Below are 14975 nucleotides of genomic sequence, written 5' to 3' on the forward strand. Positions count from 1 at the left end.
AAACCTTACCAAAAATGGCAGTTTTCCCAGTCTCCAAACACCTTAAAATAAACAGCCAATTGTTATTTGACTTCGACTCACAATACCTGTTTTGTAAAGTTTTTGCCTTGGTGCAGAAATTACTAAAATCCCCATTCTAAAAATGAACATACTACATTAATTCACAACATGAAGTGTCAACCAGAGAAACTATACAGAATATGTAAAATTGTACAGTGGTATACAGTATGCCTACTTAACTGAAAATCAAATTTAAATGTCCGTGCCTTGAAAGTGTAATTACAGTCTGTTATGCAACATGGTATTGTCACCTTTGAGTCCCTTCAGTACAGTGTTAACTTCATTTTTTTTTCAGCCCAGCTTTTTTTTTTTTTTAAACTCAGTTTGAGAGTATCTTAATTGTTAAGGAGGCAGTGATGTGATGGAAGGATGCATAGAGTTTTGACTTAGAGGAGTCTTTCCTCATGCAAATGGCCCGAAACCTGAAAACAAGCGAGAGAGAAAAGCAACTGTCTGCCTCCCTGCTTTTCCAGATGATGTTATGCCTCCAACACTCTGAGCACCTTAGATCTTTTCTTATACTTTCATATGCTCTGAACTGTCTAAATCAATGGTTTTTTGCTAATTTAAAAAATGCTGTCGTATTTGGAGGCAATGGACCAAGATGGCCAAAAGGTACCTACAAAAGTGCTCCCCAAGTTGTCTGACACGCTCTAGCCATGATTCATGGAAGTCCTTGCCTATCAAGCCAAAGCCATAGGTGTCTCAGGACTCCATGGCAGATGACTGCATTCGAAATGCAAGAGCAGGTATCTACCCTGGAACCTAATGCTGAGCAACAGCCCACCTTCCCCTTGCATCAGATTACAAAATGCCAGGCAACAGCAAGGAATGACAACAAAGCCATAAACAGCTGGAAATAATTACACAATTGTCAAGCTGCAAACATGACAAAAGCAAAGCTAGGCTGGTGAATTCAGTATCAGAAAGGATGCTGATGAGAAGGTAAGAGAAGCATTCTAGCTGTTTCCAATTTGCTATTATACAGTAGCCAATAATATGGCTGATGGGGTTTTGTGCAGTGTGTGTGTGTTTGTGTGTTCGAGCGTGTGTGCTAACTTCAGAGAGAAAGAAAAAGCTTTTCTCCTGTGCTCCTACAAAATGTGAGATAAAAGATATGTAAGCACAACCAAAAAAAAACACTCACAGGCTCTGAAGGGATACTTTCAGAGTTGCTACAACTCAACTACAACATGCAGATGAAAAATATTTCCTTAAAGTCATACAAAATGTTCTCTTCTTTAAAAGCATAAGGAAAATACACAAGGATGCAATACAAGCAGCGCAACAGTCCAAAACTCTTCACGTAAAACATCTGACACGCAGGCGAAATGCCAAAGCAGGATACAGACTGGTCCAGATTCAAAGAATACTAGCAGGAGAAGCAATTCCTACAAACTGACAGGTGGCTCACAGGTATATAGATTATCATTTTTCATAAAGGCACACCACAGCCTCAAGTTTTTTATCAACTGCCTGTAATTCAACGAAATCCTTCCCCAAGTAAGGGAGCTGAGCAAACAATCCTTCCACAGTTTCAAAGAGTATGGCTATTGGCGATTTTTAAGAATATCTTCCCTCGTTCCATTGTGGGCTGATGCCTTATTACGATATTTGGATTTCATGTGACAAACTGTTTCATATAATGTCCCCAAAAACGCTACTCTCTGAAGTGGAATGCCATAAATAAAATACGTACTTGGTTACCAGGCAGCATGCATAACACATATGTTACATTGGCCCAAAAAGCACATTTAAAAATGCTTAAAAGTTAACTTGACAATTTAATCTGTACCCATTTTCAGAGAATTATCCCCTAAAGGCCAATTTTATTTTCTACCTTTGAGAGAATACTTAGATTGGTCCCGTTGATTTGTTAACTTGGGATTCTTTTAACCCCTGTCATCTCTCCTCCCAGTCTATTTTCTTTTTCTTTTTCTTTCTTTTTTCTCGGAGGGGAGGGCAAAGTACCATATATCTCACAAGGTAATTTTAAGCATAATGCTGCCTGTTTGAATTAAAATTGATGCAGCTTCTGATAAAAGCCTAATAATCAATTCTCCATTCTCATTACTCTCCGGAATTATATGGACGCAGACCAATTTCTTAAGTTTGTGGACTGGACTACTCTCCTAGGTTATTACCCGGCAGTGCAGCTGAGTGGAAAGATAACCACATTCATTCTCCTTATCTGTAATGATGTAATGCATCCCAGCCCTGGGTCTAGATGATTGGGGAATAATGGGATTGTACAACGGCAGGGATGACAAACAATAGTGCAGCGTCTTTCTCAGAGACGCTGAACCCCCCCAGTCTCCAACGCAGGCAAGGTGAAAGACATCATAAAGCAGGTACTGAGGCTGCCCCTTGGAGGAAGTTAGCATTTTTTTGGCCAGAGAAGCATCTGTTCTCACACAGTAACGGCAACAGCGGCACTAGAAGGAGAGAGCCATGCAAACACACTCAGTTTCCGAGCCCCGGCCAGGACAGTGCCAGTGAGGATCCTGCTTTTTTCTTTGTGTTTGGAATCAAGTGTCATCTAAAAATAACCAGTTGGTGGGGAGAAATCACCGCACGGTGCACTGCCAAGAAACGAGGGGGATCAGAGACACCCCTGATAACTGATGCTGCTCGGGGTTCACGTTTGTTTGGAAAACTAAATCTGCCTCCATTTTCTGTGCTGGGGGAAAAAAAAAAAAAAAATCATCGCTTCCTGCCACCACAGAAACCTTACCTTTTGCAGGAGCTGGGAGCCGGAGTACTTAGCGGCAATGGATTTTATCTCCCCACCAAAAGCCGAGGCCCAGAGCTTCACCCTACAGGGAGAAAGGGCACAGGAACAAATGTAAGACCCGTGTCATCGGCAACACGCTCGCACACACGGGGCTGTGGCTGGAGGAGCCGGGCGACAGAGCATTGGAGGGAAAAAAAAAAAAAAAAGATAGCAAAAGCGCCTGGGTAGAAACTGCCAGCACCAAACTGCAGAGCGCAACGCGGGAGGGGGCCCGAGGGGGTCACAAGTTCCAAATGCGCAAAGTCTCCCGAGCTCCCTGAACACACCACCGGGTTCCAGGTGAATAATTGTCGGAGGACTTGACCACCCAAGCTGGCCATCACCTGGCAAATACTGGTCGGAAGAAACCCCCCCATCCCCCCACCCCCCAAAAAAAAGAAGTGAGATGATGGCAAGACAGAAAGAGAGAGTAAATAAGCGGCCCGTGGAAGTTGGATTCGGTAAACAGGCTCCAAAGTTGGCGCCGTCACTTGCAGGGAGCCCGTGCAGGTGTCCGCGGGCGACCCAGGAGGCGGCAAGGGCAGCCCCGCGCAGCCTCGCCGGCCCCCGCGCGCGTCCCGGGCCGGCGGCAGGTGCGAGGGCGAGGGCGAGGGCCAGGGCCGGGGCCGGGGCGAGGGCGAGGGCGAGGCCGGCGCCCGCCGCGGGTCCGCCCGGGCCGCACCTGCAGGCGCCCCAACTTGGGCGAGGCGGGCGGGCGGCGGGGTCCCCTCCCCGGGCGGCGCAGGCGCCGGCACTTACACGGAGAGCGGGATCTGCTGCTCCGAGCGCGCCGCGGCCCCCAGCGCCGCGTAGAGAAGCGCGGCGGCGAGGAGCGCCCGGGGCCCCCGGGACGCGCGCCGCGGCCAGCCCGGCCCGGCCATGCTGGGCTCCTCCGACACAGCGGCGGCCGCGGGGAGCTGCGCCGGGCGGCGGCGAGCGCGCTGGGCTGCCGGCTCCGCGCCGCCCCGCCTGCCTCTCGCGCGCCGGGCTCACTTGGGGAGCAGAAAAGGGAGCGGGGGGCGGGGGAGGGCGGGAGGCGGAGGGAGGGAGCGAGCGAGGGCGGGCGGCGGGCGGCGGGAGGCGGGGGAGGGGGAGGGAGGGGGAGGGGGAGGGGAGCGAGCCGCGCCTCGCGCTCGGCGGCCCCGGGGAGTCCGGCGGGAGGCGCCGCGCGGGCGGGGACTGACTCGCAAACTCCGGTGTCCTTGGCGGCGGCCCCGCCCGGCCACTGCGGCCGCCGACTTCTGGGCAACTCCGCAGTCCGCCGCCGCGGGCCGGGCAGCGGGGGGCGCACGCGGGGAGGGGGCGCGCGGGGGGCGCACGCGGGGAGGGGCGCGCGGGGCCGGCGGGGGAGGCCAAAGTCTGCGGAAGGGGCGGCGGGGAGGCTGCTGCGTGGCCGCCCCTCCGGCCGCCGCGCCCGACTCGGGGAGGCGCGCAGGGCGGCGCTGGCGCTCGGGCCGGGGCTCGGAGCCCGGGGTGCGCGCGACTGCGGCGGCGGCGGCGGCGGCGGCGGCGGCGGCGGCGGCCGGGCCCTGCGGCCCCGCGCAGTCCCGAGGTCCCGGGGAGGCCCGGAGGGGAGGCCCCCCGCGGGGCCGGGGAACCCGAGAGGCGGAGCGAGCCCGGGAAGCCCCGGGGCCCCCCGCGCGCCCCGACCTGGCGGCTGGTCGGAGCCCCCCCGGCCCGCGCGCGGCGTCTGGGGTGCGACTGCGAACTTTGCGGGGCCCTCCGCGCCGGCCCGCAGCGAGGACGGCCCGAGGGAGGCTGAGTCATCCTCGCCCCGAGCGCACCTCGAGGGGCCCCGGCGAGCCGCGGGGTCTCCGGCGCGTCCAGCCGCTGTGCGCGCCTCCCCCCCCCCCCCCCCGCCCCGGGCGTGCGCTCCGGCCTCGGCGACCTGGGGCGGCGGGCAGCCCGCGAGGCCGGCCCCCCCGCGCCGTGGCCCCTGGAAAGAACTATGCCCGCGGGCGCTAGGCTTCCTCGGACGCGGCCGTGCGGGCCCGGAGGCCCGGGCTCTCCGCGCTCCCACCGGGGCTCGGCGCCCGACACAGGCCCCACCGGGGAGACGCCAGGTGCGTCCCCGCCCACGGGCAGCGTCTACAGTCTCCACGGATGACTAACCGGTTATAATGAATTCTCCGCTTCTGTGCACACCTCCGGTCATTGGAAGCGTGCTAGCCGTTCCAAACCGAGCCGAGCGTGGCCTGACCCCGGGGCAAGGGGTCCCGATGGCTTTGCTGCCCAGAGTGGGGGCTGGCAGAAAATTAGGTCTCCTGGAGCTTTCTTTCTAAATGAATGAATGGGTGAATGAGGGAGGGAAGGAGGGAAGCATCCTCGTCCTCATCCGCAAAGCGCCAGTCCCTTACCTATATGGTGTCTATAGAATAGCCCTTCGTGCATTCACTCACTCATTCATCCGGTGAATTGTCAAGCATCTGTGTGATGGGATATATGCTGGAGACCCAGTAGCCAACAAATGACACCTGCCTCATGGAGTGGATATCTAGCCAGGGAGACAGGCTGTATTCAAAAAGCCATAACATGGTCAATACATAATGATGAACTTTGACAAGAGGTCAAGGACAGTGCATATGAAGAAAAAAGTGCCTGTAGCATCCATAGTATTGTTTTCCCTATTAGCTGATAGGGAAATTGAGGCACAGCAAAATTGTACAGCTTAGTCAAAGATGAGCAACCTCTGGACTGCTGGACTGTATTGAAGGTCACTTGAACACCGAGGTCACGATGACATTTTATAAAGTCATTACGCTCTGTCACCCTGAACGTCACAGGCATTCTGGGCAACTGGAATGTAACCAGGAGGAGAACCCTGGCACAGGGAATCACAGTCCCAGGAGGTGACATCTTAGCATTTATAACCTTGGATCGCCTTATTTATGATGACAAGAACCACTGTAAACAGCATGATGCATCATATGTTTAAGATGAATCCCACTAAACACTTCTTACTCTGTCAAAAATAAAAATATTTAAACTATTTGATACCAAGAAATTCGGAGCCCAAAGCATCAGAAATATTTGGGGTTTGTGAACCACATCAGGATAAGGGACCAGAAGCACCTTGCTACAGTATACCAAGCGCAATATCGGGCACTGGGTCCTACTTGCCATTCTCACCCAAAAGCCTGTATTTCAACACCCGGCTCTCAGTTGAAGCATTGAATCCAGCCAAATGAACCTTCCACTGGCAAACTTGCATGCTCTGTCCCATCAGCTGGGGATGCTGTATTTGTCCTACAACGAGGAGCTGCTGTAGGGCTTTGAACGGAAATCAAACATGGTGAAATGTTTCGGAAATGTTCACCTGCTCCTGGTCTATGGAATGGACTCCAGAGGAGATCCCACAGCAGTAGTTCTCAGGGCAGGAGAGGACATTGCTGCAGAGGCATAGTGAACATTTGGGACTTTCCTCTTTGTCACAATGACTTGGAATTCTACTGGCATTTAGTAGACAGAGGGAGGATGGTCCCACACAAGGAAGAATTGTCCTGTGTCCCACAGGACTTTCAAATGACCCACTGGACATTCAGGTAGGAGAAAAACCTGGTCATCATTATCTGAATCTAGAACTTAAACCCATTTTATATAAGAATACAAAGGAGTTTTTGCATAGATTTTACAAGCACTGAATTTTCCAGAAATGCAACTGCTGTGTAAATAAAGAGAAGGTTGTCCTCAGTTTCATTTAGCACCTTAACCACAGGCTTTTGTTTGTTTGCTTGCTTGTTTTACCATTTTGGGAAATCATTTCTCCAATGGCAGCTGTGCTCATAGGTCCTGAGTCACCAACAGAGCACATCTGTATTGGTCAGCTTTTGAGTGTGGCATTCACAGTCTGCATATAGGTGCAAACTTCTAATGAATTCATAACATCTCGCAGTGTAATCTTGCATGAGTGTTTCATGTAGTGAACTCTCTTGTTTTATTATAAATTACTTTTATTTCTCTTTGCTATTACCAGATAAATCATCATATTGATTTTTAAAAATTCTTAGTATGTTATATTGTCTCAGAATTTCATATGAGGATGGTAAAGAGGGTGTTGGGTCTAACTGGGTAAAGATCTACTGCTTCAGATCAGGAAGAGACACGGGCTAAAAGGTTGTGATGTTACCCGTAGGGATATAACACCCTGAAGGTGCAGATTGACAAGTGCTTTAACCTCTGACCTGGCAGTCCCTTTTATAGGAATTTATCTTATAGTTAGTAAACTGCATACATATATAGTTATTCATTACTGCATTATCTCTAAAAGCAGAAGACTGGAACTGGAAAAAACCGAACTGGCTATTAGTACACGATTAGTTAAGCAGGCATCCACACAATGGGGTATTATGCAACTATTTAAAGAACAAGGATACTTTCTACATATGGTTGTGAAAAATATATATGTATGTATATATATTATTTTTTAAAGCAAGATTCATAAGAGTGTGTATGGCATGCTACTTTTGTGTAAGAAAGGGAGAAAATGACACATTTTTATTTGCTTAAAAAATGGAAAATACACAGGAAACTATGAATAGTTGTTACTTGTTGGGGGGATTAGGAGGAACAGGTAGATGGGGACAGGACTGAAAGTGAAACATTTCACAATGTATCACTTTAAATCATTTTTACTTTTGAGCCTTGTAAATGTATTACTTATTCAAAATAGGAAGAAGCAGTAAGACTGCAAATAGGTCCTGTAACAGTTTTGATACTGGGGCCTAAACTAGGATAGAGGGAATGGTCATTGGAATGAAATGTGAGACACGGTTCAAGTCCTTGGTCCCCTACAGAATGGATCTCAAACCCTCAGTGGTTCCGGTTCAGTAAGTTCCAGTTGGGGCAGGAGGTAGAGGGGGGGTCTTTCTTTCTAATAAACCCCTCCAAGGATTCTGATGCCACTGGCCACGGACCACTTTTTGCAAGCACGAGGCTTCTCTGACATGAAGTGTCATAGACCCTGGTGACATTATAGACTTTAGGGCCAAACAAAAGTAGGTCCAGGTCACGGCTCTGCCTCACACTACCTGTGAGAATTGAGCATGTTGCCTGTCCTCTCTGAGCCAGCCTTTTCTCAACTGCAAAAAGACAGGCAACAGAGCCAAGTTCACACAGACATGAGGAGGCTGAAATGGGGAGTACAGCTCAGTATTCAACAAAGGTTGGTTGCTACTTTCATTCTGCAGACACAGCAAGTATTCCCATACCTGGACTGTTGCTCTGCTTTCACTGTGCCTCAGAGTGTCAAAGCCACAGAGCCTCTGGCTGAAGCACAGCTTCCTGCTCACCATTTACCACACGCACAGAGCCCATCTCTCCATCCCAACACACTGCCTGGCCCAGACCTCTCTCGTCCCCTAAACTCGTGACTGACTCCTAATAAGATATCCCTTCTCCTCTTGCCCCCTTCAAATACATTCCTTCTTCCTCCTATAGCCAGAGCTCTCTCTTTAAAAACAAAAATCAGGGTGCCTGGGTGGCTCAGTGGGTTAAGGATCTGCCTTCAGCTCAGGTCAGGCTCCCCGGGTTTTGGAATCAGGCCCCACTGGGGCTCCCTGCTCTGAGGGGAGCCTGCCTCTCCCTCTGCCAATCCCCCTGCTTATGCTCTCTCGCTTGTGCACTGTCAAATACATAAATAAAATACTTTAAAACATTTTTAAACAAAAATCAGACCACAAGAATTCTCCTGCTCCAAATCCTCTAGTGGTTTCTGTTTTAAATTAAAATGCCAACTCTTAACCAAGGCACCCAAAGGCCCTTGACTGGTGCCCTAATCAGCCTCACTTCCCCCTCCCACCCTCTCCCCACCATTCACTCTGCTCCTACCTGTCTCCTTGGAATTACTGGGAAATGCTGAGCTTGGTCCCACCTTGGGCCTCTGCGTGGGCTTTGCCCTCTGCCTGGATCACTTTCCCCTGATGGCCCCAGGGCTGTTTTGTACTGTGCTCAGGCTTCCCTTCAAATATCCCTTCTGCGAGGACAACTTCCCTGACCACACCAGGTAAGAGAGAAGCACATACACACACACTCACACACACTCACACACCTATACAGTTCTGTGTTTTGACCTTTCTCCATCTTTCTTCCTGGCGGTTATCACTAACCCACAGAGTGATTTATTTGTTTACATTGTGTCTCCCCCGTGGATGGGTCATGTCCAACCCTCTGTCATTGTGACTGTAATGGCTTCAGCAAGGCCTCTGATATTACCAGGGCTCCATAAACATCAACTGAATGGCTAGAATGGATGTCAGCTTGAAATTCCTTCCTCCTAGGATCCTGTCTGTTGCCCTCTTCCTCAGGCTCCAAGCATCCACCTCACCCAAGACACAGAGTCTTTTAATAAGCACTAGATTTGCTAAGAAGCAGAGAATGGAGGGAAATGGTTTTCTGAGAATCCCTTGGTCACATCTCTGTGGGAAGACGCTGGTTGGAGAAAGAAGAGGAGCAATAAGGAAGATTTCTCAAAAACTTAAAGACACTGGGAAAACAGCATAGAGAATGCTGTTTTTTAAACAATTAGAGGAAAGAAAGTTACTTGTTATCTTCAAAATTCCATTTACCATATAACAGTGGCATAACTTCTAACCCCACAGTGCTGCTCAGGTGCAGATGGGTGCAAAGGGAACCACTGGGAGCATCGAAGAGTGTTCTGCTCTTAGGAGCAGTTGGGATAGGTCTGAAATGCAGCCCTTGGGAAAGATAATGTCTATTCGCTCTGCCAAAGCTCCCTCCAGGGAGTAGATACGAAGGCCACTTCCCCTGACATCATCCAAACTGGGTGATCCTTTCACACATTTTTAAATCTTCCACTGAAAAAGGAGGGCTATTGAGTCCCCAGCACAGAAACAGGCAATGGATGCGGTGGGGGTGGGGGTTTACTTTGTATTAGGTGTGCTCCCACCATCCAAGAGCCATTCTTGACTCTGAGAAGGGAAGGACCTAGAAGGACCAGCAGGCCACGGAGGAGCTTACCCAAGCCTAGTGATCTTTTGGCCCCCAGATATTAGAGTCAGCTTGTCCACTCCTCCTACTCAGGGACAGGAACTGAGCTTGCAAGGCTGTGTGTTCCTCCATCCTCCCTCTCCTCCCCTGCCTATCCCCAAACCCACACCCTAGCACATTGTGAACCCTCATAGCTTTTTATTGAATAAGGTGATTCTGTATATATGTGTGTATATATATTTATAGTATATATATATATATATTATGTGTGTATACATACTATATGGTGTATAGTGTATTTTATATACAATGTATATACTACATATAATATATAGACTTTATATTTAATGTGTACACATGCACAGAATGTGCAGAATATGTCTCAGTATGAGTGTGTAACAGAAGTGTGGGTCTGTGTATGTGACTGTGAGTGCCTATATGTATACGTGATTGTATGCATAAGTATATAATTGTGATTTTGTTATGCATGTATGTGGACTGCATGCATAACTGTGCATGTGAATGCAGTAACCCTCACCTTGCAGTTGTCTTGTTTGCAAAAGGCAGTCTGTTTTATGGTAAGGCAGGTCTAGCATTCAATTGAAGGGATTCCTTTAAACCAACTCCTACCTTTGTCCCTGGAGAACAACAGCCTCATACTCACATAGCCACACTTACACACACAGTGACACAGATTTGTCAGCAACCGTTCTCTGGTCAAAAGAAGAATGTTTGTATGGAAAGAGGAGCCCTTAAATGAACAGTTGCAACATATGCCATGGCTACTATATGCCATGGCTACTATTCTGGTTTTATTTCAAATCCAAAACATCAAGCAAAATGGAGAAGAGGAAAGTGTTCACACATAACACACTTCTAATTATCTGAATCTGAAGTTGCCTGGTTTCAGAGAGGGCAGACTTGCCTTCTGGAGTTTAAGGATGTAAGAAATGTCTTTCCAGGATTGAATCCATTTCTTTGAGAATACCAAAGAAATTACCAAGTGTCCATCAAATGGGAACTGGTTAAATTAATAGCAGTTTATCATATAATGGAATTTCATAAAGCCATTAAAAAGGTGAAGGTGACTCCTATGAACTGACATGCCCACATGGCAAGCTGTCCATGATAAGCGAAAGTGTTAAACGGAAAAAAAAAAAAAAAAACAGGTCGTAGAGCAAAATGTGTGGTATGAACCCATTTTTGTCTTTTAAAAACATAAATATAGGCAAATATATATCACTATATAGCTTCGGAGTGTGTACGCATGGAACAGACTGGAAGATCACAAGCTAAACTGTTAATGCTGGTTACCTCTAGATAGCAGGATTGGGAAATTGTGAAACATTTGGGAAGTGAAACATTTCACTCTCTAATTTCAACATTTTGGTATTGTTTGAATCTTTATAGAAAGCATGAAGAGTAGAAGATAGGTGTTATTACAGGAAGCATCTGAATAAGAGATATTCCAAGATGCCTTGTGTGTGATCACCTGTTTTCAGAATCACAATAAGGTAGGTGAGGAAGATCTATCAATGCTAATGAATGAGCAGGGGAAGAAAAGGTCGATCGTCAGAGCTGAGTTCCCTCTGGAGGAAGTGATATATGTCTTCTAAACTGAGAAAGATGACCGTACTTCAGCAGGTGCAGATGGTAGAGTGGCTGGGGCAGTGCCCCCCCACCCCACCTCTAAGGCAGTGCAGGCATTTGTGGCTTTCCCCTCCGTGAGTTGTTTTCACTGAAAACAACTGTTCTTGAAATGCTGAATTGCAATTACGCAAATTTCTATTGCATGTTAAAACATTTGTTTCACCTGACCAGGACATAAGGTATTTAAATTCCAGGAATATCAATAATAAAAAAGGCATTGTTTTCTTATATAACTTTTATAGTAAAGATAAACATAGTATTTGAAAGTTTGCATGAAATAATCAGGTTTCAAATATATATTGTAAACGATCTATGTGAAGCCAGTTTTTGGATGATTCACCCTCGGCTTCTCATCCCAGGTTATCTTCCCCAGAACTAGTAACTCCTTCCGCTATTCAGTAAGGCTATACGTTGGAAAATAAACCAATGTTTAAATAGGATCAATACAATTAATTTATGTTGGTAAATGATCTATTTAAACACACACACATTCTGAAGGCAAATACAAATATGGATGAAATTAGCCCGTTTTTGAGTGCTCATTGTTTATAGCCCTTTCTCTCACGGACTACATCTGGTAGTAACTTCTTGTTGCGAACATAGGAACTCTAAATCCTCAGCTCATTTAAAGAATATAAAGCCCCTTCACTAGATGTCCATTTCATTCAGTCATGACTTTGCATCGAAACATTTCCTATTACATGGTTTGGGGAAGGGTTGGTCATTTATCACATGAAAATAGCCCAATTACTCAAATATTCTGAGTAGTCATATACAAAGTCATTTCCATAGTATATCTTAGTAATCATGTATTTAAGGAGAAATGTTTGGAGTTAAGGACTCTGGAGACTAATCTCAAACTTACTTGAATAATTAAAATTCATTTGACAAAATTGTTTGTTAGGATGTAAATTAAAGTGACAATATCAATTAACCAAAATTTTATAACCATTTGCACATTTTAATCTTAAGAATTTATCTTAGAGAAATAATTCATGAGCATAAAATATTTAGCTGTAAGAATATGTGTCATAATATTATCTAATAAAAGAAAGAAACCACTGAAATGCCTAAACGTTGGGTATTAATTAAATAAATAATTGTTGATTCATGTCATATTATGCTGATTTTTAAAATGATGCTAATGACACCTTAATTACCAAAAAACATGATAAGAAAAAAAAACTTATTAAACGTGTGTAGCAATCCAGTGCTACCAATGAAAACACAAACAATAAAAAGCTCTCAAAAGTATTTGTCAGTGACTGCTTTGGGTTTTTTCTCTCTTTTATATTCAATCATTTCTTTTAAATTATAGAAGCTATATGTGAACTTCAACCAGTACAGAAAAGTAATGATGAAAGAAATCTCTCTTCTCTTAAATAAAAAACAAAAATGAAAGAAACACAAAAAAATCATTGTTCCCAATTTCTATTTTTAATGATTTTTATGATTATCATTGGAACTTTAAATAGTGTATCTGTATTTCAACTTTTTTATTTGTGTAGTCATCAGCTTAGCCATTTTTACAGTGCCCTTAACATGTGCAGCTGTGACTTTAAAATACCACGGATGTGAGGGCGTGTGAAGCAGCCTGTGCCCTGGCGGAGTTTACTGTCCAAGTTTATTTGCTCTCCAACGCTGCTTTACCCAGTATCCTTGTACACACCAGGATGAAAAAGGACTTTCAAATTTATGCACTTACCCTCCCTTTTGCACTTTTTCCTCTTAAAATATGGATATTTGACAAATATGTAACAATTTTTACGTTGTCAAGGTTTATAATGTTTACGTCTTATAAGTCATTTTTCCAGGCTTTATTTACAGATTCATTATAAAAATTGCGACCCAAAAGTCACATTTACAATAACAGATGGCTATGTACTTTATTATAATCAGCCTCTGTGAAACCATGCAGGGTGTCTGGACTCACAGAGAAAACAGACTTTGGGTAGGAACATGGCTATATCAATTCAGCTTTTTTTTTCTCTCATAGAGAAATCATAAAAAAGCAACAAAATTTTTTAAAATCCACAAACTTTATTTTCATCAAAACCTAAAGACAGATGTAGTCAGCAGACTATAAAATACAAGTAAAGGCCAAAGGAGTAGAAATATTGGGAGTGTTTATGGGGTATGATATGGGTATATGTATATGGTGTTTATATGGGCATGATAAAGACCATCTACCAAAAACTATGGATAGGGGAGGTCGTGGGTGGATGGGTTAAATAGGTGATAGGTATTAGGGAGAGCTCTTGTGACAAGCTCTGGATGTTAAATGTAAGTGATAAATCACTAAATTCTACTCCTAAAACTAATATTACACTATATGTTAACTAACTATAATTTAAATAAAAACTTGAAACAAAAAATAAAAAATTAAAATTAAAAAAACAACTACAGATACATACTAATGATGAAACATCAAACCACTTTTCCCTTCCATTTGGGAATAAAGCAAGAATGTCCACTCTCAACACTTCTATTTAAAATTCTACTGGCATTCTAAACCAATGCAATAAGGCAAGAAAAATAATGGAAAGAAGTAAAATTTTTGTGATTTGCATATAACTTGGTTATAAACATAAAACCCCCATAGAATATATATATATATATATAATATGTGTATATATATATAACCAAAACTAATAGGTGAACTTAACAAGTTGACACATACAAAATCAATGTATAAAAGTCAACTGCATTTCTATATATTAATAGCAAACAAAACTGAAATTTAAAAAATAACACAAATAGTTAATAATAAATCTAAGAAAAGATGTGTAAAGCCTCTAAATGAAACATCTTGCAAAAAAAATAAAGCTTAATAAACATAATTAAATATCCATTTTCCCAAAACTGATCTCTAAGCCCAATCAAAATCCCAGAAGATATTTTAACAGAAGTTGAAAAGCTGATTCTGAAAATACAAACAAAAAGAACCTATAATAAAAAAAAAAAAAAAAAGAACCTATAATAGGTTTTGAAAAAGGACAAAGTTAGAGAAATTATATAATCCAGTTTTTTTTTTTAAGATTTTATTTATTTATTCACGAGAGACATGCAGAGGGAGAAGCAGGCTCCATGCAGGGAGCCTGACACGGGACCTGATCCTGGGTCTCCAGGATCAGGCCCTGGCCTGAAGGCGGTGCTAAACAGCTGAGCCACCCAGGCTGCCCTATAATCCAGTTTTAAAACTTACTTTAAATGTGCAGTATCAAGACAATGCTGTATTAGTGCAGATGTAGACATAAAGATAAATAGAATAAATAGAGAGCCTGGAAATAGACCCATACTTATAAGGTCAATTGATTTTCAACAAAGATTCCATGGTAATTCAATGGTGGAAAGAAGAGTCCCTTGTACAATTGGAATCCATATGGAAAAAAATGAACCTCAGCCCTTGCATCCCACTGTACATAAGAATTAACTCAAGTGAATTATAGATAAAAGTCTAAAAACTAAAACTAAAATTTCTAAAATATAAGAAAAGCTCTATTACCCTAGTGTAGGCAAGTGAATTATAGATAAAAGTCTAAAAGCT

At 44.8% G+C, this 14975-nt stretch overlaps 1 protein-coding gene across 10 annotated transcripts in view; it reads right to left on the reverse strand.

Annotated features, from left to right (window-relative positions):
- The window catches only part of CACNA2D3 (calcium voltage-gated channel auxiliary subunit alpha2delta 3), a 945794-nt gene that overhangs the window by 829366 nt on the left and 101453 nt on the right, over positions 1-14975 (reverse strand). For 6 of the 10 annotated variants that reach the window (XM_049098270.1, XM_049098267.1, XM_049098269.1 and 3 more), the window contains one exon: positions 2795-2876. Coding sequence is in view for 2 of the 10 variants with exons in the window: in XM_049098263.1 (XP_048954220.1) it covers positions 2795-2876; positions 3593-3714 (204 nt within the window). In the remaining 8 variants the exon portion in view is untranslated. Of the gene's footprint in view, positions 1-2794; positions 2877-3592; positions 3739-4721; positions 4879-14975 lie in introns of those variants that run through there. The other 4 variants (XR_007404330.1, XM_049098263.1, XM_049098262.1 and 1 more) reach the window with 2 other exon arrangements.

This window comes from Canis lupus, chromosome 20 (genome assembly GCF_003254725.2).
Source record: "Canis lupus dingo isolate Sandy chromosome 20, ASM325472v2, whole genome shotgun sequence".
NCBI classification, from domain to species: Eukaryota; Metazoa; Chordata; class Mammalia; order Carnivora; family Canidae; genus Canis; species Canis lupus.